This window comes from Amblyomma americanum, chromosome 5 (assembly GCF_052857255.1).
Source record: "Amblyomma americanum isolate KBUSLIRL-KWMA chromosome 5, ASM5285725v1, whole genome shotgun sequence".
NCBI classification, from domain to species: Eukaryota; Metazoa; Arthropoda; class Arachnida; order Ixodida; family Ixodidae; genus Amblyomma; species Amblyomma americanum.
In genome coordinates, this window is record NC_135501.1 from 111,444,805 (window position 1) to 111,472,340 (window position 27,536).

At 46.3% G+C, this 27,536-nt stretch overlaps 1 protein-coding gene across 1 annotated transcript; it reads left to right on the top strand.

The window, feature by feature from the left end:
- Positions 1-351: 351 nt before the first annotated feature.
- LOC144134120 (uncharacterized) lies at positions 352-8,150 on the top strand. The gene is made up of 6 exons (XM_077667096.1): positions 352-379; positions 497-553; positions 1,158-1,321; positions 4,218-5,014; positions 6,021-6,132; positions 7,101-8,150. Exons 1-4 carry the CDS (start codon positions 352-354, stop codon positions 4,287-4,289), a joined length of 321 nt encoding a protein of 106 aa, XP_077523222.1. The 3' UTR covers positions 4,290-5,014; positions 6,021-6,132; positions 7,101-8,150.
- Positions 8,151-27,536: the final 19,386 nt, after the last annotated feature.

Here is a 27,536-nt window from a genome sequence, read left to right on the forward strand (position 1 = left end):
GACGTTACTAATAATGAAGGGGGAATGAGAGGGGAGGATAATGAAGAATAATGAATGTCAACCTCGGGGCCATGTACAGTGAGCAATGCACAAAGAGAATGAACTTCGAGACACTCGTGCATGAACGTGGGGCGCTCTGCCTCTTGCAGAACCAGCCCCGTGTGTCCGTGTGGGAGATGCCAGGGACGAGCGGCCTGCAGCAGGCAGAGGCGCGCTCTCCATCAGGTAAGTGAATTTTTAGTCATTTGGTATGTACACCTAACAACTTGTGCACATTGTTGACCTCGTTGTGGTTTTTCTTTTAGTTAGGGAGGGATGCGGATGCTGAGCTAACAAATGCAACCTCGACTTATGTACCTTCTACTATCTTGCCCTCTTGGTACTGCTATGTTCCTTATTGTGTCTCAGCACCTAGTAACTGTGTGGTTTGCACCAATACATGTTCTGCTGAAACTGTCCACTAAGCAGTGCTGTCTTGTGGAATGAATTCACATAGATGCCACCCCCTCGGAAGAAGAGCTGGAGGAGGAGGGCGCACCTTGTGACACAGCCTGTGAGTTGGTATTCCAATATCAGGCTGCACATTATCCATTTCGCAAGCTACCTAACATTAATACCATTTGCAGGAGCAGTCTATCAGTATCACTTTAGAATACCCACACAAGTTTGGTTTGGTTTATGGGGCTTTAACGTCCCAAAGCGACTCCAGCTATGACAGACGCCGTAGTGAAGGGCTCCAGGAATTTGGACTGCCTGGTGTTCTTTAATGTGCACTGACATCGCACAGTACACGGGCCTCTAGAATTTCGCCTCCATCGAAATTCGACCGCCGCGTGTTTCGGGCCAGCAGCTGAGCGCCATAACCACTCAGCCACCATGGCGGCCACCCACAGAAGTCTTTCATATGCACCACTGGTACCTTGTGCAAGCTTTTTTCCTCTTACAACGGAAACTGTGGTGTCTGCGATGGTTACACAAATGTACACATTGAAACAATACTGTTTTTGTCATACCGCTGATTATGAATGCTTTTATGTACTGCTCCCCAGTATGCATGTCAACAGCCCTCAGAGATATTGCACCAAACAGTCAGGTTATTTCAAATCGTGCTCCACTATATGACAAGTGTACAATCAGTCACTTTCTCCTTTTGACAGCTACACAGGAGCAGCCAGGTGTGGTGACGGGCCGTCCGTGTCACCAGCAGCAGAGCACGCGGGTGGAGGAGGTCCACCAGCTCCTAGCAGAGACGCGGCGCACCAACGACCTCCTCGAAGCCCACAGTGCTGAGGACGTCACATTTCATGCGCGCCTCCTGGAGGTATGTGCAGACAACACCCACCACATTTAGTGAAGGAGAAGCATCTGCATGCAACATGTTGTATCTACATTCACAGTTCGAATCCAATGCCTGACCTCTAGAGACATTTCAGTAGGTCATCTTTATGTGAAACGAGCCCTCCATGTCTGTGAAGTGTGCAAATGAAGCTCCTTTTATGTGCAGGAACAGAGGCAAACATCAGCAGCAGTGCGCAGCCTGACGGCGGCAGTGACACAATTGACTGCTGCCGTCAGGCCCACATGGTGCGCACTGCTGATGCGGCAAGGGCCGACACAGTGCGCCTCACCGAGCAAGTAGTACTTGCGATGGCCTTGATTTTACGTGTCTTGAACAATCAGGTACAGCCACCGCAGTAACTTGTTCGGTGGGGCTTTTTTTTCTTTTTTACCTGTTTTTTCTTTCATTTTTTGCCTTCTGCAAGGTGCAGAATATTTTATTTCCCTGCCAGGTGCAGGCGTTATGTATATATTTATTTTCCTTCTGGAGGGTGCAGAGTATATTTTTATTTCCCTGCCGGGTGCATGTGTTATGTATATATTTATTTTCCTTCCGCAAGGTGCAGAATATTTTTTTATTTCCCTGCCGGGTGCAGGCGTTATGTATATAATAATTTTCCTTCTGCAAGGTGCAGAATATTTTTTTATTTCCCTGCCAGTTGCATGGGGCTTATGTATGAATGTTTTTTTTCCTTTTGTACTTTTTAACTTGTGTGAAGTGTACAGGCTGTGCAATATTCGTTGTCCACTTTGGTTTTGTGTTTCAATGTGGAAGCATTGCTAGTCCCATTACGAGAAAACCTGACGGCATGTATGAGCACTCGCAGATGGTATAGAAAATCCCAGTCATGTCAGGATAAATTTGCCATCATCACATGGTCGCATGACGCACATGGCAAGCCGAGGGCCGCCTTTCCTGACTGTCATATACATGACATTCGCCTTATACACCCCCCACAGGCTGAGTTCAATATGGCGCAACTTTTCCCTGCTACATTCGTGTCATAATTGCAACTAACCATTTCTCGTGCAGCGTTCCAGGTGGTGTCATACGCACGTGCTTTCACATTCCTGCACATAACCAGTCTGAAGTGTGTGTGCAAATTTTTTGTGATGGTGCCTTGCAACATTTTGCAAGACACACACAAGGTGTGATATGTACTGTCTACTTTGATTTTGTTTTTAGATGTTACCTTTTTACCTTCTGCAAGACATGCAAGGTATGCTATATCTAGTCAGTGTTTGGTTTTTCATATGTTCATTATTTTCCTCCTTTGCACATTCATTTAATTGTATGCTTTAACGACACGTTGTGACACGTGCTTATAGGAACAATGTTGTAGAGGGCTCCGGGTTAATTTACACCACGGGGTTCTTGAACGTGTCTACACATTTCGTAGGGCACGCACACTATTTGTCCATCGCAATGTGACCGCCATGGCTGATAGTTAACCTGCTCCACATCGGTAGCAGAATACTTCAAACAAACACTGGGGTGCCACGACGGGGCTTACCATGCCTTGTGCCAAAATATTGGAAGATATATATAGGAACTGTAGAGCTATCATAGTCCTCTATAAAGTCAGCATTAAAATTCCAATAAGGAAGGACGTCAGGCAAGGAGACACGATCTCTCCAATGCTATTCACCGCCTGTTTACAGGAGGTATTCCGAGGTCTGAATAGAGAACAGTTCGGAATAAGAGTAAATGGAGAGTACCTAAATAATCTGCGATTCGCTGATGACATTGCCTTGCTGAGTCACTCAGGTGATGAACGAGTTAGGCAGAGCAGAACGGTGGGTCTAAAAATTAACATGCAGCAAGCCAAAGTAATGTTCTACAGTCTAGCAAGGGAACAGTAGTTCACAATTGGCAATGACAGCTGATCGTGAGATGGAAAAAAACTAGACTGATAAGAATGGGGTGGAGCGGATATGGCCAGTTCTCTCAGATCATGAATGGCAGTTTACCAATATCCCTTGGGCAGGGCATGTAAATGGAAGGCAAGATAACCGCTGCTCCTTCAGGATAACGGAGTGTATTCCAAGTGAAAGAAAGCATAGCAAGGGGGGTGGAACAAAGTTAGGTGGGCGGATGAGAGAAGTTTGCGGGCACAGTGGACGCAGCTGGCAAAGGACAGGGTTAATTGGGGAGACATGGAAGGACGCCTTTGCCCTGCAATGGGCGTAGTCAGGCTGATGATGATGATGCATGAGAATTTTGTCATGTTAGTCATTGTGACTGCACAACTTGCCATATTCATGATGCATTCCGTTGAGGCGTCATTCTTCTCGGAACTGCTAGGGTTTGCGATTGAGCAGAATTTCATCACACGTTGTCGTATTGATATTCATACATTTTGTGGGTGATACACATTTTCTAGTCAGGCGAAATGTATTACACACGTACAGCGCATTGCTTTAGATGTGTACCATGGTTTAATATGGGCTGAAGTGTGTTTTATGTTTACATAACTCACGTAGAAGCTGTGGTAACACGTAGGCTGCTAGTCTTGTCATATTTATCATGTTTGTATGTTGCAATTTGTGTACCACACGTGAAGATGTCACTTGTTCATGGTATTGCAAGCAGTGCATTTTGCACCTATCTGTTCAAATAAAAACACTTGTGATAAATGCTGTTAAAAAAAAATAAAAGTGCATGCTGAAAGGAACCCTGAAATTATTTCGATGGACATATTATAGTGCAAGAGGTGTGATGTCAAGTGCTCTTTGTTGGTATTTCAGTTAAATTTGAAAGGTGTGCTTGCACCCTGTAATTTAGGCTCGTATCTCCCACGCTCAGCCGCATTAACTGTCGCCACAAAACGGGGACCTGTGGGAGTTACGGGAAAAATGTCCCCTCTCCTTCCCTCTAGCTTTGCCGTCGCCTTGGCCCACCTGCCTCAGCCTGCATGCACGCTTCTTCCCGACACACCGACGGGGATTAACAAGGAAATCGCCGCTTCTGGACGCGGGGGCCGTCAGAAAAAGACGGATGGTCCGAACAAATCCGCGGGCATCCACCGATCCCGTACAGCGAACAATGCAAAACGCTCAGAAAGTAACCTCTGCACAGGGACTTGGTCGGCAGTTTGCAGAACCAAAAGCAACAGCATGCTGCAGTAATCCCTGCATAGCTCTCAGAAGCCGGTTGAATCACAATCGCAGGAATTAAGTCCATACCCTTTTCCTACCCTTGGTATCAGTATCACCGCTCTCCGTCCCGAAGCTTCTTCTCCCCACTGGGCCTTTAAATTTAAGCTGCAAACCAAACTGCCCGCTGTCGCCCTTGAAGCAGCGGAGCCGGGTTCAAATGTCAGGATACCCATGCACGAACTTCAAGCATTCGAGACTCTTTTGTGCGCAAGTGAACGGCCAGCAAGCATGGACAGCCAGCCAGCAAACAAACGCATGAAAAGTACACACTGGTCAGAAGATGAGAAATTGGACTTAGTTCGTCTCGTCGGTGAGCAAAGAACGCCACTATTCGCCAAATTTAATTCCTCCATCACTCGAAAAAAACGCGAACAGGCATGGGCAGGCATAACTTATATACTGAATTGCAGGCATCGAGTCCGAAGAGGCGTTAAAGAATGTAAAAAACAATGGCAAAACCTGAAGCAGCAATTGAAGACTGCACTGCAGTGGGCCCGCCAGCACGACCGGCAATCTGGTAAGTAAAAAGTTTACCTACTCATTTCTTTGATAGAATAATCGGACTGTGCACTCAGGTGGTTATCAGTTTTGTCCACCTCAGAATATCTCGATGGCAACCGTGAACAGGCGCAATATTTTTTTGGCGCAGCGGCATTTATAGACAGCGCTCAACTAAGTAGATCAAATGCTCGATGCTTTCTTTGATCATCACGTCCTTTGTAGCACGCACCTTCACCCGTGTCGGTCGTCACTCGTGCCACGAGAACATGCACTGTTAACCGCGACAAAATTGGTTTCAGCGCGTCAATCGCCAGCGCCGTAAATATGCGCGATGCTTGGACAAGGCATGAAAGAGGGTGGTGTGTCCGGCTGTCGAGCATACAACGTTTTAGCGGAATGTGCAGCAAAAAAAGGCAGTAAAACTTCAGCGAAAAGCATGGTTGCTACCATTTCGTATTTTGTTATGTTGCTGTTTTCTATTCAAATGCTTACGCTGCACGCGGGCAGCCAGTGATGTATACAGATAGCAACTTGATTGCGTTTTATTTGCCTTGTTCTGCAAGCACATGTACAGTAGCACATGCGAAGCAAGAACAGGGAAGGGAAAATTTATTTTGCGCGGTAGCAAGTCCATCAAGCATTCAGTGCCAAATATGCCGGTAAGAAAACATTAGAAAACAGTAATACAATGTTTGTATCTGCAATGAATGCAAGAGCAACATGAAGCATCTGATAATTCACAGAAAATCAATATTTGCAATTTTGACATAGCAGGCACATCACAGAGACAATCAATTACATGGCGAACAGACTATACTGATAAGAGTACATACTGAATTAACTTTTCGTGACAGTGTTTCAGCTGCATACAAAGTAATGCATTTTTTATAAAGGTGCATTCATATGCATGTTCTATAATGAATCTCACTGCAGTATTTTGTGATGCAAAAAGATATTACAGCAACTATGCACTGCTTTTCTTGGTGGAAAAGGACTGATGACTGTCTCATGAATGTTTGCAGGTGCCGGCCGGAATGAGCACGAGATTCCAGCCCAGCTGGAAGCAGTCAGGGATGTCCTCGGACCTCAGAACCCCGTGCTTGTGGGCCTGTCAGGTGGCATAGACCTGAGCGAGTAAGAATTCTTTTTTTATTCCAAGCAGCAGTGGACATGGGTGTATTGTTATAATCAAGCAATCACTGTAGCGCACAAAATTCCAGGAGTCATGATAGCAGTCTTCGCAGTTTGCTTGCAAAGAACATTAGGTGGAAGAAACATTCGAGGCCCACATGCTTCAATGTGATGCCTTACGAAACCACAAGCAGTACACTTGCAAGCTAAGTCTCTGCAAAGTACACAGCCACTGCTTCTGTTAATTAGTGACACAAACATGTTGTGATCTCAACGATACTGCCATGCTCTTGTAGAGGTGATGTCATCCGGATGCTGATTATGCTAGGCTCCAGTAGAGGCGACACTACAGTGCAGCTAGCAGGCTCCATTTCACAATCTCTAGCTTCGCAGTGAACAAGAGCAAAATCAGCACTGGGAGAACGGTTTACTTGGCTCAGCCGCAGCTGCAGTGCCCCAGGCACTTGTGAGGAAGGGTGTACATCACACTACGTACATACTAATGCTTTGAAAGCTCGATATTTCGAACGGAAGTAATTCAAACTTTTGGATAATTTGAACCATACTGCTTGACCCTTCCTGGCCCTCCATCATGTTTGATTACAACAAAATGTAATGGCTGTTGCCTTCTGGAAAGAGAAGCAAAAGGTGAACATTCAACTGGAACTTGTTTTATAAAAAAGCTGAAGTTCCTTCATTTTGCTATGTCACACAGTTCAGTAAACAAAGCATTTTGTTAGGCTAGTTGGCTAATGGCAGAGAATGACGAAGAGTGCAACAACAATCAGCAAACAAGAAGTGGAAAGATGAGGAAACTGCTCTCTCCTGACTGTTATTGCATTGTTTACCATTTCCTGCTCTGCAAACAGACGGGCAGCTTTCTCTAATGACAGAAATATACTGACAACTTAGTCAGCTGGAATTCATATTAGTGAACGTCACTACTAAGAAAGCTTGTCTTATCTGCACAGGGGCACCACAGGCGACCAGCAGGTGCTGTCATGTGATGCAGCTGTGCCAGGGCCATCTGGACAGCAGACCGCAAACACTGGCACAGACTCCACAGAGTACTACACCAATTATGACTTATGTTCCTGATGCTGTTGACGAGGACACATTTTACGCTGCTGCTGAGGTACCAGCAGAAGACCTAGGCACTGTCGTCACAGCTGCTTATGTTCTAGTAAGCCCACTATCCTTCAACAGCACACAGTCAGATGCAGAGGATTGCCAGACAGCCACAGCAGCAGGTGAAGAAGCTTCTACACACAACGGCCACCACCTTCAGGACCAGCCGACGGAGAACGAGGCTGCACCCATCAGCAGTAGCAGCCACTAGCATCAACACACCACACCAGTCACCAGCACACGGCGGCCATCAGCAGCAGAGGGACAGCCTGCAGCCCTGCCGGCGGCAGTCACGGTCAATGCAGCAGGCTGGGCACCTACAGGAGGTCATCCAACTTAATCGTGAGAATGTTGAGCTGGAGACAGCTTCTCTACAGGCACAAAAAAGGGCAGCTGAGACTGTTCAGGCAACAGCACAGACTGCAGCAGATGCAGTAACTAAGATGGTGCATGCAGCCGAACATTTCATTAAGTTTAACGACGCAGCTGTTAAAACAATTGAAAAGTATGGCTGCCTCGCTGATGCACTAACAGAACCGACACAGGTCCAGACAGAACGTGCGAAGATAGATTTAGAAAACGGCAAACAAAAGCACAGGGAGCACCAGAGCTCACAAACTTTCTGTATTTAGAAACTTGTCACTGGGTGTCTTGGCGAGCATCATTACATTTGAAGTGTTTAGCTATAATGTTTTACTTGTACCTCTCCTATGCATGTCCTTGTTTATATGCGTGCAGCACCCTCTGTTCATCATGACTGACCGACTCGCCCAACAATGCATTCTCTTAAGTACTGCATAATGTTTATTGTACAGCATGTGCAACCGAAGCGGTGGCCTTGTGGAAGAGTATCCGCCTCACATTTGGGAGGTGGTGGGTACAAGATTTTCCCCGGCCTGCTGCTCGGCTCTTCAGGGGTAAGATGCTTGGGAAAAAGGTCCTGGACGAAACCGTTGCCTTGACGTATCAGAGATAAGTTCCGTCGTCAAGCAACCCTTAATCCACCTCGTGCGGTAAAAGCCCACTTGTGGCCCTTTTTTTACGGTTCGGTCCAGGACCCTTTTCCCAAGCATCTCACCCCAAAGGAGCCGAGTGGCAGGCCGGGGGAAATCTTATACTTATTAGAAAACCGGTGGGTACCCTGCGGCACTGGGGATCGAACCCAGCACCGCCCGAATGCGTGGTAAATGCTCTACCACAAGGCCACCGCTTCGGTTTTACTTGTACCTCTCCTATGCATGTCCTTGTTTATATGTATTGCACACATAAAAAAGGACGCGAAGGTTACACATCAAGCGCTTGTTGTATATCCTTCTCGTACTTGTTTACATGTGTGCAGCACCCTTTGTTCATCATGACTGACAGACTCTCCCAACAATGCATTCTGTTAAGTACTGCATAATGTTTATTGTACAGCATGTGCAACCTCAGGAGATATTTTCACCCGTAGTTGCTCTGTGATTTAAGTAGAGAAGTTTCCACTGTGCATTTCATGCACAGTATGTGTGATGCATTTTGACAGCGCTATACCGTTTCTGGTGATACGTTTTTACTGATATTTTTGAATGTGATGCATTTTGACTGTGATGCGTTCTGACTGATATGTTTTCGTTTGGCTTGTGGGGGTTTAACGTCCCAAAGCGACCTAGGTTGTGAGAGATGCTGCAGCGAAAGGCGACGGAAATTTCGACCGTCTGGGGTTCTTTAACGTGCACTGACATCGCAGAGTACATGGGCCTCTAGATTTTCGCTTCCATTGAAATTCAGCTGCCGCCGCCGGGATTGAACCTGCGTCTTTCGGGTCAGCAGCCGAGCGCTATAACCACTGAGCCACCGCAGTAGCTTGTGATATGTTTTGAGAGTAAAATAAGTTACTTACGTGCAATAGGGATCACAGCTTGCTTAGCCCAGCATTCCCATGAAATATGCTTCCTTTAAAGAAAAGAGATGCAGTGAGTTGGGCGGGAAGCATGTGTCAATACTAGAATATTTAATGACCATTACTGCTAGTGTGCATACATAAAATATTTCACTGAAAGATAGTTCTAAGTTTTTTGTTTGCTCCCATGTATTCATTGCCGCCCGAGAAATTATTCTCCTCCCGTAACGGCGTATAGTAAATTTAGAATCAGTATAGTATCAGCGTTCGTGATAATGATGGCAAGGGCAATAGACTGCTTGTTCTGCCGTTTCTGAGGCTCATTTTAGTAGTGCCGGAGACTGTCAGTCTGGGGGGCCTTGCGTGTTCACTGCCGATGGTGCGAACGCTTGTTTCTGTGGGTTTTCTGCGGCATCGGCATATAGCACTTGTTCATGTTAGCTGTACATTCTGTGTAGAGCTTTTGCCGTAGCTTTCCTTCTCTCATCGTGGTGAGCAGATATTCTTAGGTAGTGGCGCAACTAGTATTGCCTGAGCGATGCGTTTAGTCATTTGTGTCCTGATGTCTACTGGTGGCAGCTTGATGCCTATTCTTAGGCGATGAAATATGGCCCTTCCTGCTTTGGTGTGGGAAAGCTGACCTCATTGCATTGTTAAGTATGCTTCCTTAATTTCATCTAGGGTGTTGTGTACTCCTAGGCCCTGCAGCCTGTTGGTGGAGGTATACTTCGGTAGCCTTAACACAACCTTGTATGCGTGTCTAATTATACCCTCTAGTTTGGCTTTATCAGGCTTTATCAGTGCTACTACAAGTATGGGGGTGCGCACAGAAGCCTGCTTAGTACAAATGCTTGTACTGTTCGGCACAGTTTTCTCCTTCCCTCGTGTCCTATTGTTAGCAATTTGTCTTATTAGTCTTACTGTCATGTTGGCGGTTGTCTTTATTCTTTATAATGTCTCTTGTCCTTCCTGTTTGACTGAAGGAAGAGTCCAAGGATTCTTATAGTTTGAACTTGCTTCACAGGAAGCCCTTCCTCCCAGATGTTGAATGAAACGGATGTTTGTAATTTCTGTAATTTCTGGCTCGACGGCCTCGTGGTGTGTCTCTGATTCGCTACTTTACCAGTCAGGTCTTCTATTATTTGAGGACAACGTTACCTAATGCACCAAAACACACCGAAACAAACTAAGCTATTAGTGTACAAATCCTTAATTCGTCCCGCAACTGAATATGCATCTTCCGTCTCGAATAATCATTAACAATGTGAAATTATTCAAATTGAGACCGTCCACAGGAAAGCCATCAGGTTCATATACCGTCAATATGATCGGCATTTTTCACCTTCTTGTGCCTTGTCTGCTTTTGATATAACCCCCTTGTCCGTTCACCGTCATGTGGATTCACTGCAGTTCTTGCACTGCATCGTCAATTCACTTTATCAAGTCACAACTAGCGTTTATCTTACCCGATATTGTCCGGTCACCCAGAGGAGTCATGACAGCCTTAATGTTGAGCCATGCTTTGCCGGTACTAATAATTTCAAACACAGCTTTTCACCTGGTACCATTGAACATTGGACTTAATTCCTGGCATAACGCGGTCTCTTCCATTGAAGCAATTTTTAACAGTGATCGGTGCCACATGACGTTTCCTTTTGTGTTGTGTTCATTGTATCAATTTATTAGTTACAGCCTATCACATTGTTTGCACTATGTATTCAAACATGTTAGGTGCAATCTTTTGTGTGAGTGTGCGCGTGTGTACGTTTTTGATGTATGTTGCCGTTTTTACACGAGTTGTTAACCCCACTCCTGCAATAGCCCCAATAAAGGTTGCACTATGTTAACATAAATAAATTTCTACAGCTTGTTGCAGTGTGTCCTCTATCTGACCACTGCTGCCAGTTTTCATTCATAAAATGATACCATCTGCATAGAATATGAGTTGCAGCCCCGGGAAAGCAGCTAATTTAGGAGGAATTTAGATTAGGTAGCATTGTCAGTTTGCCTAGATATGCATGTTGAGATACTTTCACCACACATTTAACCTCAGGATTTCAATGAATTGAGTTCCACTCACAGTGAGAAATGTGCTGTTGCACAAGAGCACTGCGGACTGCACTGCCATCGTCGTTTCCACAGTTTTGCACAGCCGCAACTTCTGGTGGCACCTGGCACGCTTCAACACAGTGGCATGCATACTTTTTAGCCACATTGTGCAGCACACAGCACGCCACAATGATGGCAGGGCATCGGTCTGGAGCCATCTGCAGCTCTGCATGCAGGCAGTGGAATCTTCTTTTCAGCTGCCCTATGGTCCTGTAACAGAAGATTGTGGCAGTGCTCTTGTACCACCGCTAATTGAGCGACATGTCCTGAGACACTACATAAATCTAGCCACTACGGTAATTGAATGGAAGCCCTATGAAGGACATCAAGTGCAATTATCTGTTGTGCAGATCAAGGTATACAGTTTTATTTTTCCTTGTTTATATCACGGCAGAAAATGAGGGCACTCTTAGAGGTCTGGTGACTGATTGGGCAGGCTCGTGCAGAATCACGACAGAGAGCCCGAGGATGGAACAGGCAAAAAATGATGGGTCTGTGCTCATTCTCTTGTTCACCTGTCCCATCCTTTGTGTTGGTTGCCATGAGTTTGATTGAGGACAACACTGGAATGAACACATACAGCAAGTAGGAGGAACACAGCCTTAGTGCTGACTGCACAGTTTTCATGTTCATGAAAAGATGTACTAATATGAAGCCTTTGTGAATGCTTCGGGCTATAATTTCACGCCGTACTTTACTGATTCATGTTTTATTATGTGCAATTATAATGTCATGTGAATCAACAAATGACTAAACAAAAGCCTTAGAAAATGTGGCAGTACAGTTACACCAATTCAAAAGTCGCCACTTGCTTGCACTGTGACAAAATGGTAAATGTCAACCGCTGGAGATAAACAGCAGAAAAATAACTTGGAAGGTAACTGAAGGCTATGAGCAATTGACCTGTACAAATGACTGTGCGGACATTTTTTTCTGGTGAATATTCCAACGCACTCATACCATTGCATGATTTTAACATAACGATATAATCATAGAATGCCTAGCAACGTCTAAGCACGGGCTTCTCATTATTTCGCTCGTGCGCACGGTGCACTGGGAAAGGCAAAACCGACAAGCAAGACTTTCTCGTATGCTGACTGCGCGTTGACGAAACATTCCACCACTGCCCTCGTAGTGCCGTGCGCTGGATTGTAGCGCCTCTTCCTAGGAGTGTCTGGCGTCCTGAATGGGGTCATCAGCCATGGCTTGCACGGGTACCCGCTGTCTCCCAACAGCAGGCCGGTGTACAATCCCCTGTCAAAGCGTTCCGCAAGGGTGCTGTTGGCAAGCACCCGCGCGTCGTGCGTTCCACCTGCCCACTTGGCGACGACGTCGAGGATACGGCAGTTAGCGTCGTCTACGAGCTGAACGTTGATGGAGTGGTAAAAATGCCTGTTGACGTACGCCTCCTCGTTCAGCCCGGGTGCCTGGATCCTCACGTGCGTGCCGTCTATTGCGCCCACCCCGCAGGGGAGGCCGCCCAGAGCGTAGAAGCTGCCCTGCAGCTCAGCCAGTTCGTTCGCCGAGGGCTAGCTGGAAAATACAGAACACAAATAACTTTTGTTCCATATCGATGTCATGCGGGATCACACTGTCACACTTGAGGGCACTTCCGAGCCTTCCTACACAAAAACTTCTAGCTCTAGCGCGCAAATCTCACGACACCGCAGGCGAAAAGTAGCCCACTGCTGGGAACACGATAAACTGCGCAGTTGCTGCCCAAAACGCGATTTTTGCACCTCCGTCTTGCGATCGCAACATTAACAATTTTATGCAGCACGTGATAATGCTCTGTGCAAGTGGTCATGTTACACCGTTTCTTTACACTGTGCGCTGCTTGTTTTCTTGCAACCAAAAGCGATAACTGCTATCGAGCGTTTCTTCCGTACTTTTCCGTGCCCCAAATTCCTTGCGAAAGCGCCTGCATAGGGGCGCCTGCATGGAGGCGCCTGCCTGGCTCGGAAGCAGAGGCAGCCGCTGCACACGGCGTCGTAGAAGCAGGCTGCAGGGAGCCGAAACGTCCGCAATAAAGCTAGGAAAAATCGCGAAGGGTTAAAGCGCGGCTTACTGTATCCAAGCGGCGCTGTGGTGGACGAGGGCAAGAGCAACTCGCCGAACGGTGCGGCTGGCAGTCGACTCGTGCACGTTGAGCGTATCTCCGGCCGTGATCAGAAAGCCGCCGGTGGCGAAGAACTTCAGCGCGACCAACACTTGCTGCTCAACACTCAAAGCGTAGCTCCGGCAGGTTGGATGCTCGAGGTCGTCGCGCAGCAGCTCGGCGGGGTATGTACGCGATGCCAGCGTGTCCAAACCGAAATCGCCTTCGAAGCTCGCCCTCGTCGAAAATTTCGAAAATGTTGGTCCGGTCCCAGAACACACGTTCACGACGCAACAGGCGCTCGGCGAGCATCTCGAGGCGGACCAAACGCAAGACTGACATGTTGGATATGGCTGGAGAAGATTGAGACTAGACATGCTCGACTGCAGCTTGGGTTCCAGCCTTTTTCCAAACTTCATTCTTGTCTACTTCCAGTCTTTCTTTCGTGCCAGCGACTTGTCGTCTAGGGAAGATTAAGCCTCCAATGAGTTACGATTTAGCATGAAGACTAGATTAAGCCTGGTCTAAAAAGTTTTGTGCAAGTGGCCCCTGTGGCAGAAGTGTTGTTGGAGGTCTCAGTCTAGGTGCAGGCTCATTACGCGCGTTCACTTAGCAATACAATATACAGTGAAATGCGCTGAGAACTAATGGCTATTGTGCTGCTCTATTGAAAGTAGTGCGCCTGTATGCTAACTACGAGCATATACTAGACTATCTGAGCAGGCGATATATTTTGAGTAGCAGCGGCACTTTTTCTATACCTACTGAAGGTGTCATTAAATGATGGTATGCACGTCGTGCCCTGCTCTGCCGAAAGTTCTTTCTTATCTTCCTGCCAGTCGCTGAAAGATTCCTCAAGCTGGGATGGCAAAGCCACCAAGGCGATTGGGGACCGCGGTGCCAATTCAATAGCTGAGGCAATGGTCGGCAGCGGGATTCAGGCCCCACGAGACCTGAAGCTGGTAGCCGGTAGTAAGAGTGCCCCAGTGTGCTTATTCGCTTGCTTCCACACACATTTTTTCGCTGGAGCCTCCAGGAGCGGATACGTATCATTCTGAGTCCGGGCCAAAACCAGCACTTCCAGGCCCAGGGATACCTGTGTAGCTACGACAGTGTAAAACAATCATTACTCCATACATTTGTGCAGTTTTACAAATGAAACGCGTTGTTGGGCTAGTTGGTGGATTGTGCCAAGGAAGTTAACACCATCCAAAAGCAAAGGCACACAGGAAACTGCGAAGATGACAAAAGAAGCCCAACCTCTTTAGTGTCATTATCCTGTTCTCTTGTGTGCATCTTTTTTTGGCTGGTGTTATCTTTCTTAATGTTGTACATACATGTATAAAGTACAGGAATACTTTAACTCAACACAGCTGCTTGCTTACCAACAGACTGGCACTCCTTTGTTCTCTCGCTTGCATGCAGGCTCTCCTTCGTGGTCTGAGTTGCAATTGTGAGTTTGGCAGCAGTGCATGTGCAAGTGTGCGCCGGTTCCTAAAGGAAGGCACGTGCAAACAAAGAATATTTGTACTCTAGCGAAGCAAGCACAGGTAAAATGAAGCACACATCCTTCACCACCAGGTGGTTGCAAAACAATTAGACTCAAAATATTTAGCAGCCACTCTGAATACCTACTTAACACTGCCCCAGACAAAGACCAGTTCTCCTGTCGAAAATGTGGCAGAACATAACGCTTCCCCACAACCTTCTCTTCGTTTTGTGTTTAATGAATTCGATATTTAAGCCCTTTCACTACTTTTAACATAAGAGTCTGTGTGCTTGAAAGTAAACTTAGTTGGAAAAATCAAATGATAGCTCATAAAGGTTAAATTAGCCACAGGCACAAGACACATTTCTTAAAATCTTAATTACCATGTGCAATAAGAGGTCTCACCAGGCTAGTGCGAGTTGGAGCAAGAGTAGTGAACTGCACTCCACCACAATACTGTTGAATGCTGCGGAGATGGAAAACAAAGCATGACTTTTCAAACCACAACTAATTTCAAGATGGTTCTTTCTCTTTCTTTGGAGCGGATCAGGAGCCGCTCTAAAGATGAATTCGGCGGTGTTGAAGGAGGCGATTGATGAATGCAGAAGTTGAAACGAGGAAATAAATTTACTTACATGTACAAGCTCAAACTGAGTTACAGAAGCTGAGTCGCACAGGCAGTGCAACTAACAAAAGGAATTCTCGCAAACAGAACACTCTACAAGACCTTACTTATTGAACCATTGGTTAAAGCCTAGGTACTTGTAGAATTATGCGCCTCTGCACGGAGCCTCTAGCTAAACTAGACAAGACTGACTTCCAATGGATTTCCTTGCATTTTTGTAAGTTTCGCAAACAGAAGTTAAGAAGAGCATATTTCGAGGCATCGAAACCAATGGAGTTCACTACAGCCCCTGATTTTTGGGCACAACCTCGAGAAGAAGGCATGGCTAAAAGAAAAAGAAACGTATAACGAAAAGATTCTGAAAACCCTCTTCCCGCGGGATTTCTTGCCTTTCTCTCGTGATGTTTTTTCTTTCTTGCCGCACGTGCCCGTCGCCTCTGGCCTTTCGCGGAGATATCAGATGGCGGAGGCCTGGAACGCTTCGTCGCCATCAAGAATGTCAGCGGAAGAAAGGGCTCTTCGCAGAACACAAGGCAGTTCGCATATATCCGTAGAACAGCCTGTTCCCGGCTCACACACTGTTTTCTTGGTGCGCTGGTTCGGCCGTCACTGCGATGTTGTCAAGCAGGCAGTGACTCCTGTGCCTTTTTTATTGTTTGCGCGGGACACGTGGGTGGAGATCTCGGTGCTTTGCTGGGAACTTTCCGCGTACACCAGAGGCCCGCAGGGGCCTCGAGCTAAAGAAATAAAAAAAACACGTTGATGAAGCGCGGCCTTACAAAACCCAACATGTGCATCACACTGACAGCATACACTCCTCTCAATAATTAATGTTAGTCAACTATGCAGGCTGCTAGATAACACGGTTTAGCGGTAGGGCATCGCGAGATGTATACGACGTCTGCTATTCCAGTGTTTCTGTACTACAATGTTGCCAGACTACCGAATTCTCAGTGTTTCCAGCTTGTAGTGTTGCCAGACTATAAGGTCCAATCTAGTCTAACCAGACTGAATCATACCCCCCTCTCTCTCTTTCGTTCTTGCCTCGCTCTCGTGCCATCACGCCGGAACCGCCGAGCGCGTTAGAGCAGTGCAGTTTGGAGCTGCCGTCACCTGTTCGCCAAGCGAGAGAGCACGTCCGTTGCGTTTGTCTAATTGGTTTCTTCTGAGGAAAGGAATTCGTGCAACTCAGTTTTCATGTAAGAAAATGATGTCTCGCGCAGGCTGGTACACCTGGCGTAATCTGTCGGTGCATGTCCCTATAGCGAGCTTATTACGACGTGCTATACTTGAAATACACATGTTAAAATGATGTCTCTCGCAGGAGGATACACCTGGCGTAACCTGCCGGTACATGGCCCTAGTGAGCACACCGGACGGCTGGACAACAAAGCTGCATGAATTGGGCTAAGGAACACTTAGGAGGGGAGGAAAAACACTATGGTAAACTGTAACAATGCACCAGAACTTATTTGCTGCGCAGGCCACCTGCCAAGGCTGCCGTTATCAGACAAGGAAAGAAAACAAGAAAACTGGCGATTTTCTCTAAAGTACTCCCTTGCTGTGATGGAAACCTATATAAGCATTTCTGTGGTTTGTAACGGGCAGCTTCTCTGTTGTTCTGGGAAATATCTAGTATATTATTAAAGTAATGGTTTTTATAGACCTCTCTTGGTCTTCGTCACATATGAACTTTCAAAGAAGCGAAGAGCGTGGCTGGACGTGGTTGCACCATTCCGCTGCTGGCTGTGTGATTTCGTTGATTTCGTCTCGTGTAGCGGCAATTTGATGATTTTCTGTGTGGTGTCAAGCTGTCGCGCAATGGAATGCACTAATCAATTGATGAATACCACCCCTGTATATTCTTACTGTTTTTCGAATAGCGAAAACCGGCGAAAAATTGGTTTTGGAGCCGTGAAAAGAGCAACATAACACTTATAAAGCTTTGCCAGGGTCAACGGCTTGCACTTGATTGCAAGCAGATTTACCCAATTGCTCGCGTGCGCGTGTGCGTTTGGGCGAAAAACAAGCACTTAGTTTGCTTTATTAATCATCCGAGCGAATCTCATTGAGATCATGACCGAGCCAGCACTCAAAGGTGCGGAACGCATATTCGATCAATGGAAGTACTCCTGGTTCTAGGTAGGCATGCGTAGTTTATTCAAATGCGGCAAAACATGTTCAAGAAGCAAGCTTCGGTCACGAGACGGTTCGCAGTGAGGTGCCAGTACCTTCGCCTCTCAAGTACTCTGAGTCACCGTTGAGTAGAGCATTCAAGTGGTGCACTGCCCTGCAAACAAGACACCCCCTTAAGGCGGATTTGGTTGTAAATGACATTCTCGAACATAAACAGGCATGAAAACTGATTCAGAAATGTACGGCTCGTTATATAATTTCGGTTTTTACTGTGTGGTGCGCAGGGATCGAGCGCTGTACACAATGGTGACACAGACTGTACAGCCGCGTTCCAGCCCGGAATCTTTGATTACCACGCTCGATCCAGCGCTGCAGTGCCTGTGAGGAACTGGCGCCACACAGCGGTGGGCGAAGACGCTCGAGAAAAAAAAGTGGAAGTGGAACGTGGCGAAGAGCGCGTGCGGGGGGAGGACAGGAGGAATGAGAAGTGTTGCCTTTGCGGTGGTGCTCACTGTGCAAACTACTCATATTGTCCCTCTCGAACTCAGGAAATCCAAATTCTGGAGATAATTGACAGGAAACGCTGTTCGCGCCGTGACGCTATTTCAGAGGTCAAAGAACGTGCCCACGGTTATGCCGGTGTGATCGCTCGGCAAGGTGTCATGTTAGACTGAACGCTGTCCCAGGCAATTGCGGCTGCTGTGGAGGCTTCCATGTCTAAAATGGTAGAGAAGATTGTCGCAAGTGTGTCGGAGTGCCTTACAAACGTTCTAGCGACTCAGCTTACACATGCGGTGCAGGCCGGTTTGGCACCTCTTTCGACAGCAATTACCTCTCCTCTTATCCCGTCTCCATTTCCAGTAGCATCACAACCCCAGGAACAAACTTCTGTCCCTTCCGCTGTACCTATCTCTGGTACTTCGAGGGATGTTGATATAATGTATGATTCCGAGATGGTGGAGCCTGATGCGCGGCCTCTTAAGCGCAGTGGGTCCCCCATGTCTCATTCGTTGTCTTCTCTGGGTACCCAGCCCAAATCAAAGAAGCAGAAGCCTGGCACTAAACCCAAGGATACCATTTTGGAGCAGGCAGTTGCTGCTGCTAGACTTTCGCAACCATAGCGTCGTTACGAGTTCTGCAGTGGAACTGTCGCTCTATTCTTTCCGCTTCCACAGATTTACACTGCATTTCTACCCAGCTTAATCCGGATGTCATAATTCTGCAAGAAACGTGGCTTTCAACCGACAAACATTTTCATATCAAAAATTACCGTTCATTTCGCCTAGACCGCCAGTCAAGAGGCGGGGGTTTACTAACTTCAGTCTCTTCAAAATTTTGCCACAGGGCTGTGGTATCTTTTCAACAAATGTCTCCTGACTGTGAGATTTTGGCACTAGACTTTGTACTTCCTGGGTGCTCTCCATTTTCAATAGCAAATTATTATTTCCTCACTGGAGTCCAGGATGTTAGACCTTTGGGCTTTTTACTCGTTAACTGTAAAAACCCAGTTCTCGTGGCTGGGGACTTCAATTCTCACCATGTGTCGTGGGGTTTTAGGACTAATACATGCGGCAAGCGCCTTTGGGACTGGGTTTCTGATCACAACCTGATGTGCTTAAATACAGGATCGGCCACTTATCTTCGCTCACACACTCAATCTGTTTCAGATCTCACGTTCATTAGTCCTGGAATTGGCGTAACGAATTGATCGACTGTTGATAGCGGCACCTCAAGTGACCATATACCTATTCATTTTGATATCATATGTCGTGTTTCTCCGGCGTCTTCTCAGTTGCGGTCACATGTAAATTATGACAGATTTCAGACGGCGTTGCGCTCCGCCCTTGCTTCAGTGTCTAACATCGCCGAGGTCCACCAGTCAGCAAGCATATGTCTGGCTATAAAGGAAAGCCGTAAAAAGTCGGGGTCCTGGTGAGGCCAACAAAAGGGAATTCTTCTAACTGGTGGAATGCGGACTGTACAAGAGATTACAGGCGGAGGAAGGCAGCATGGAAAAAGCTTCTTCATAACCAATGTCCGAATAACTGGAGTGATTATAAATTTATTGCAGCCACCTTTAAACGCACAGTTTCTCGCGCGAAGAAAAAATATGACGCAGAACACTTCGATTATCTTTCAAAGGCGGTCAACCGACGGGCACTATTCGGTTTTCTACGGTCTAGGAAACAGCTCATGTCCTCTCATAATTTTCAGTCATTAGTTATGTCACCTGTAGAAGCTATCCAGGCGGTTGAATTAATAGCCACAGGCCTGCAAAAGCGGTTCTCGTCTTTACTACCTTTGCGGCCATTGTTGTTTGCACCAGTCGTGCCAAATGATAATGCCTCACAAGTAAATCTATCAGAGCTTTCACAAGTTGCCCAGAGATTGCCAGCTGCTGCTCCTGGTCCTGATGGTGTTACTACAAAGATGCTCAAGATTCTATTTGAAGAGTCTCCCAACTCCTTATTGCACCTAATAAACTACTCTCTCAAACACGCTTGGATACCTTCTGAGTGGAAGCTGTCCAAGGTGATCCCTTTACTTAAAAATCAGGGTGGATGGCTATGAATTGGATTATATTAGGCCAATTTCTTTAACATCAAACGTGGTAAAGTTGATAGAAAGGGCGTTACTAATTCGGGTGTCAGCCATTGTGGACTGCAAAACTATACTCAGCCCGTGCCAACTCGGTTTCCTGCCACGGTGTTCGATATCGAATGTACATGCTGATCTTGAGAGCAGAATTCTCCTTGCTCGTCGTCAACGCCTGGTCGCGGCTTTGGTTACGTTAGACGTCGCCAAAGCTTACGACAGCGTAGAACACTCCATCCTGATACATAGGCTACAGTCTGTTCAATTTCCAGATTATATAGTTGCATGGATATCTGCATTTCTTTATAACAGGGAATTCTTTTGCGTACATAATGGTGTTCATTCAGAGAGGTCCAGACAAACGCGAGGTGTACCGCAAGGAGCTGTTCTTTCTCCTGTGCTCTTTAATATTCTGTTCAGCTCAATTCCTCTCCACCGCCATGTACGCACTTACGCGAACGACATTGCGTTTTTTGCTGCTGCGCCGGATATACATTTTCTGCATGGTCTGTTGCAGTCATATTTGAATACACTTGAGCACTGGTTGAGCGCATTACACCTGAAGTTGAATGTTGGCAAGTGCGCCACTCTTGTTTTCCCTCTATTCACTCCTGTAGTGGTCTCTCTCACTTGCCAGTTAAAAATAATACCGCAGGTTCAATCCCTAAAATACCTAGGGGTCATTTATGACAACAAACTCACCTGGCGACCTCACATTGAACATGTCGCGGCGAAAGGGGCTCGTGCCGTGGGCATGTTATGGAGATTATGTCATCACCGGTACGGCATGCGCAGAGATGCGCTATTAATGATCTACATAATGTATGTCAGGCCAATTTTAGAATTTGCATCAGTGTTGTTTTCAGGCTCGGCTACATATAAACTTCGCCCTTTCGTCCTTTTAGAGAGGGAAGCACTTCGCATGTGCCTCGGCCTTCCAAAATTTGTGGCTATCAATATGCTGTACCTTGAAGCCCGCATTCCGTCTCTCTTATCACGACTTCAATTTTTAACTGTGCAAACTTACCTCAAGATCTATGAATCCCATTTCCACCGTTCCCAAAGCATTTTTCTGTTCTCAGCCGACCTCCTTTTTTGGTGTCCCCTGGTCTCGTTTCAATTCCCCTCAGGTAGTGTTTGTGCAAAGATTACTTCAGCCTTCAGATGTAAACATTTATGATATCCTTCCTGCGCTTCGCAATGGGCCCGCTATCCACATTGTTTTCGACGACATATTCTCAAAAAATGCAAAATTTTTGCCACCGAGTATTCTAAATGGTCTTCTAGAATATCATCTGAGGACCCTACCTACAGATATAGCAATAGCCACTGATGCATCGCAATGCAATGAAAAAGCAGGTGTGGGAATATTTTGCTCGCATTTAGACTGATCCTTTTCACTGCGCCTTCCAGATTTAACCCCTATTTTTCAAGCAGAGTTTCTAGCAGTTGTACTTGCTCTACGCAAGCTAGGCCCCTCTATTACAGCAGTTGCAGTAATTACTGATTCTTTATCTTTGTGTTCGTCCCTCGCTGCACATGTTGACGGTCCCATTTTAACAACTTTCTTATCCCTACTTCCTCCGCATTTGAGCCTTGTTAATTTAGTATGGGTTCCCGGTCACAGCAGTGTGACAGTAAATGAGATTGCTGATAATCTCGCAAAGGCTTCCCTCAGCAGCCCCGTGTTGCCAATCATCCCGGCTACAGCCTATATTACAGCATCTAGATTTCGGCGACGAGCGTTTTTAAGCACGCAAGACAAATCACTTTTAACATCGGCGGATTATGAGCACCTTAAATATTATTGGAACAGGAAAATTTGTTCCTCTCGGCAGCTTGAAGTTTCACTGACGAGGCTGCGCTGCCGCATCCCCCCTCTAAATTTCTATTTACACAAGTCGGGTTTGGCGCTCTTTCCCCTTTGTGCATTTTGCCGTGAGCCTGAATCTATAGAACATTTTTGGCTGTATTGTCGCCGATTCAACACTCTGAGAAAAAGGTTGCTGGAGGAGCCCTTGCAGCATCTTGGCCTTAGTTTGAGCAGCCCGCTCTTGCTATCATTTGGCGCCACCACATTTGGGTTCAGCCACAGATCTGTTTGTACCGCTGTTCTAAATTTCCTGATAGAATCTCACCGACTGTCTTGCTAAGTGTTCCAAACTTTTCTTTTCTATCAGTTATTACATTTTGACTAAATAATTAATATTTAATCCCGCTCTTTATTACTATTCTTAAAATTTTAAACTCAAAACACTCATCCCTTTCCTGTTTATGACGAAAAATTCACCGGTGTTGCGCTCCCACGTGCTTTTCCTTTTTGTTAACTGCGTTCAGGTGAATAGACACCCGATTCTTGGCCGATCCCCCAGTGTGGGTATGTGCCATCTTTTGATAGGCTAACAACAACAACAACAACAACAACAACAACAACAACAACAACAACAACAACAACAACAACAACAACAACAACAACAACAACAACAACAACAACAACAACACGGTCGGCGATGGACGTGTTCGAGATCTGCTGGCTCCCCGAGTTTCCAGGCTTGGGCCTCAGCCGCAGCCGTCCGCGCTACCAGACCTGGACAGCCGTCGTCGAGTGCCTGAGCCACCAGACGCAGGCGCCGCTGTTTCCTTCCTCTCCGGCAGGCTCAGAGCACGGGTCGCCTCTGTCTCCACCGCTGCTTACCCGGGCTACCTGACCTGGGGGCCGCGCCTGTGTTCCACAGGGCATCGACCGGAGCCCATAGACTGCGCCGACGCCCTGCCACACCTCCTTGCCCGACGCACCCTCTACCAAGCTCACACGTCGAACGCTGAACACTTCGCCGAACATAGAACGTCAAGTGAACCTTTTTTTTTCCTCAAGCTCTCCTTTGTCTTGCGCGAGTGTTGTCTTTGTTCGTTTTCTTTGCTGTTCATGTGTTCGTGAAACCTTTCCTCTTAAGGCTTACATTTGTTTCTTTTTTGCACATGCCGCCTGATCTATTTCTTCTTCCGTTTAACGTGCGGTGATCTATCCTGCAGTCATTCCCCTCACAGCGTCAGTCGATAAGCAGTCTTGCTTGAGTCATTTAGGTTCCCTTTAAAATATTAGTATACCTGGCAAGATTATTATTCAGTGGTGTACGAAACGCGCTAATTACCGCATTATTTTGCATACAGCTGGCTCTACTGATTCGCATCGCATAAGTTGTCCGACATTGCACTTACCGTGAATGGTTTAAGTTCTAGCAATGATTACTGTATATCAGGCAGGGCGTAATCCAAGCAAGACAAATTAGAAATCTCCATAGGGGAGAGAAAAATTTGCCACCCAAGCAAGCGCTCTTGCGTACCCTGCAATCTTCGTTCACAAGCGTCTATATGCACTTCGTCCGGCTCAGAAATCTAGATGGAAGGTGTGTCGTAAATGCATTGTTATGTGTAGAACAAAATAAGCATACACGTGACAAGACTGCACAGGCACAAATATTGAAAAACAAAGCCGATGACAAGCATCTAGTAGTATAGAAAGCATCACTCAACATTTAGCCTCTGCCAGTGTAGTTACATTTATTGTGCAGAGCGGTTCAAAAGGTAATGCCATCACCATTAACCCCAAAGGAAGTGTGCACTCTGTTGAATTATATAGCACATTAATGGCGCTGTAAATTACAAGAAATAAAAATACAAAGGCGGTAATATTCGCCGAATCGAGGAGTTCAAAAGTAGCATTAATAAAAAGAAAAATAAATTCTTCTTTTCACTGTACACTCTTCAATTTCCTGAAGTTCCGATTTGCGGTTACAGCCTACACTTCTGCTGTGTCCCAAGCCATGTTGGTATTGCAGGGAATCAGCTTGCTGACCCCATGACTGGAATCTAAACGATGAGCAATACGTGCAAAATGAAAATTTCTTCACAGGACTAACCAGAGTTATTAAACAAGAGCTGATGTTGAATTGGCAGGCCGAATAGAACGACGAAAAAAATTAATTTATGTAGTTAAACAAATTATGAACAAATGTGAGGACTGCCATCACAGTAACAAATGTTACAAACTCATATATTCATGATTACTGATCTGACACAAACACCTAACAGTTTTTCTTCTGGGGGGGGGGGGGGGGGGAGCACAGCCGCCTGAATGCGAGAACTCTAGCGGCCCGCTTTCAGTTGAGCGCATTCTTTTAACCTGTCCATTTTATGAAACTCGTAGTCGTACGCATTATCGAAAATTTATGAAGACCACCAGGCGGTTGTAATTACTGCGGAGCCTTCCATTACGGCACCTCTTTCTTCTCTCAGTAGTTCCTTGATCCCTTCCCTTACGGCGCTGTTTAAGTGTCCGCCCAGATGTGAGACATATACTGCGCCATTTCCTTTCCCCAACAACCACATACCATTTCATTTGTCTTCTACTGCGGATGGCTTCATTGTATTATTTTACGACATCAGGCATTATTTAAAAATAATCTTAATTTTAATCAGCATACAAAGCCTTAATTTTTTTACATAACTATTTTAAAATGTTTGGGACTGAAAAGAGGGCTCCGTAGACAAGCACGGTGGAAGGGAACTCCTCGACTTCTTGCTCGTGACAAAACCCAGCCATTAACTATATACCACACAAATGTTATTTTTTGTATTTTAGTGCAGCTCACAACTCTCTTTGTCATTTTAAATTCCAATTTTTAATCCTGCCATTTGCACCGAATTTTTGCTAAGGTTTTTAATACAAAGTGTATAATTATCGCATAGCATTTTACTTGACATAAGAAGCTTAAACATTTCTCTGGCGCTCTTTGACATTAGTCGCGTTAGCATAGAGTTGGCACAGGGTGAGATCAGGGGCAGGATGGCTGCCCTTGCTCCCGACTTGATCAAAGAGAAAAGTTTGATCACTTGATCCTCTCTTGGTTTCCGTGCTTTTACACTCGTGCCTTCATTGCTAATTTGCGCCCGTGGCAATGCGGCGCAGTACGGAAGCGTTTTTTCAGGCTCAGTAACGCAAATTGTATTTCCGCTGCTGGGTGACATTCGCGGTCGGTTAGATGCGGTGGAAGGGAAGCATTTGCTCTGTCTTTGCATGAGCGGTCGTCCCTGAGAATGACTGCAGCCTCCAAACGAAAAAAGAGCTCAGATCTAATGTGGGAACAGGCTTCGCCGACTTCGGCCGTATACGCGTACCATTCGGGGCAAAATTAACCGACCCTTGCCATTCTGGCCCTTACCACTCTCCATAGGGGCGTCACCTGAAAAATACTTCTAGTGCCCCGACCCGCGCAGTGAGCCGGTTTTGACGCCAGAAATGCTTTGCCTGATGGCGCCCCTACGAAGAGTGGCACGGCTCGGAAGTTTAACGGGGTATATTACTTTTTCCACCGACGGTACAGTGGGCGTACAGCACTTCGCCATTAGGCCTGAGGAGCAACCATGACACTGGCGGTTATCTCTGAACGACTGGCAGTCCCAGATCTGCAGCATGATAAAAATGATCGAGCTTAGCTTGAGAAAGGGCAAATTATTTTAAAGACATAATTTAAACCAGCTGCCCCCATCCCCCTCTCGTTATTGGGAATGCAAGTAGCGCGAGATAAAAGAGAATTGACAGCAGGTGAATGGGGCAAGCGCTACTTGCTACTGGTTTTATTGGTGGATGAAACGCACATATTTGAATATTCAATTTCTTTGTCCAAAATACCGCAGGCAGTCTTGCAAATGACCTAGCAAACATTAATACCCACCCCAGATAATTCAATAAAAAAATTGCACTCAGAGTAGAGCTTCACCGAAGCAGTGATGACGCAAGCTTACCCCAGCTTTATTATCAAAAACACCTCTTTCAAGTCATGCGGTAGTGCTTCATTGCCTCTTGCAGTCACAGGTCTTTTCAGAATTGCTAAGCATTTTCTATGCCAATTTGCACAATTGCAGTGAGCTACTATATGCAAAGTGGCACTTAACGGGGAGCCTTAGTGGGTCCCGCATTGGCAAAGACGTCTGGGGCAACCGCTAAAGCACTTAGGTCGGGCAACAGTGGGGACTAGGTGGTTCAGTCCAAATTGGGCTTGCCCCTGTTGGTCTGCATGGATCCCATATCAGTGTTGCTAGGGCTACCACAAGCCACATTCCTACGTCTAGCCCACATCGTTCCCTTGCCCGGTACTTGAGGGCGGGTGAAACATCAGTGTGGGCACTGAGCTCAAAAAACCTCTGCTAGCCGAAATGAGGCTGCCCACATGAAACCGCTGCAGGTCTCAAATCGCCCTTGGCGGGCGGGAAAAAAGGCGCGCCCACATGGTCCCTGCATTGGTCCCTGATAAGGCACTTAAAAGCAGATAGAACATAAATGTGGGCTCTGTGCGGGATAAACCTTACTTTCTCACATCAGCCGTGCAGGGATGAAAAGCGGGCGTGCCCAGATCGGTACTTTGTCGGGGTTTTGGGCAGATGCGACACAAATGCGGGCGCTATGCGAAAAAAAAAACGCTGCAAGCCCACATGGAGCAGCCGATTCTTCGCCACAGGCGGTCCTGCATTGGCTACGGCGGAGTTTAACGCCCCCGACGTGGGTCCATTGTGTTATTTATGCACTTTTTTATTCACAATTTTTTTTTTGCTTGTTTCGAGTTTTTGCAAATACAATTGTATGTCACCTTTCGCCTTGGTTCTAGGGTAAACAAGTCACCTGACTGGGGCCTTCGGCACCAGATATAATACGTGCAGCATAACAAAGCAATTTGCGTTATGCTCGCTCATAACTTACTCTTATATAGATTATTTCTAATATAATTCTCAGCATCTCACTCGATTACTTCTAATTACATACTTTGGGCTCTCGCAACGAAATAAACTGTGAAAAATAATCAGACAAGCACGGGAATGGCTGTACCCGATTACCAGAATGCATTGGGCTTCCTGACACTTTCCAAACATCCTTATATTTCTGAACATGTGCTGTACGCGCAACGCGCAAGTGTAACACGGGCTCACTGTGGGCAACCTGTATAGCCCATTTGCCCTCGTCTTTAGAAAGAAAATATCAGTATGTAGCTTAGGTCAGGCTGACATAAAAAACGTTGCATATTAAGCCTTGAGGGTACAATAAGTGCGTTTGAGGAGGACTAGCCCCTAAAGAATCTACATCAGACTCCTATGGGGACCAAGTGGGCTGGCCCAAATTGGGCTTGCTACTTTAGAACACGCATGTGTCCTATACTGTAGTCTTCAGCTATGCCCTGGCTTTTGCAGCATTGGTTGTGAAGTAAGCTATCGTTCTAAAACTGGGTTAATTGGTCGTGAGTCGAACCCTCACCAATAAGTTCCAAATGAGACCCGATGCAACTAGGCCCCACAG

Coding starts and splice junctions, on each gene's coding strand:
- LOC144134120 (XM_077667096.1), top strand. CDS start 352: ATGTACCTTCTACTATCTTGCCCTCTTG. Junction 380..496: donor TCTACTATCTTGCCCTCTTG/GTACTGCTATGT, acceptor GAATTCACATAG/ATGCCACCCCCTCGGAAGAA. Junction 1,322..4,217: donor TTCATGCGCGCCTCCTGGAG/GTATGTGCAGAC, acceptor CCTTCCCTCTAG/CTTTGCCGTCGCCTTGGCCC.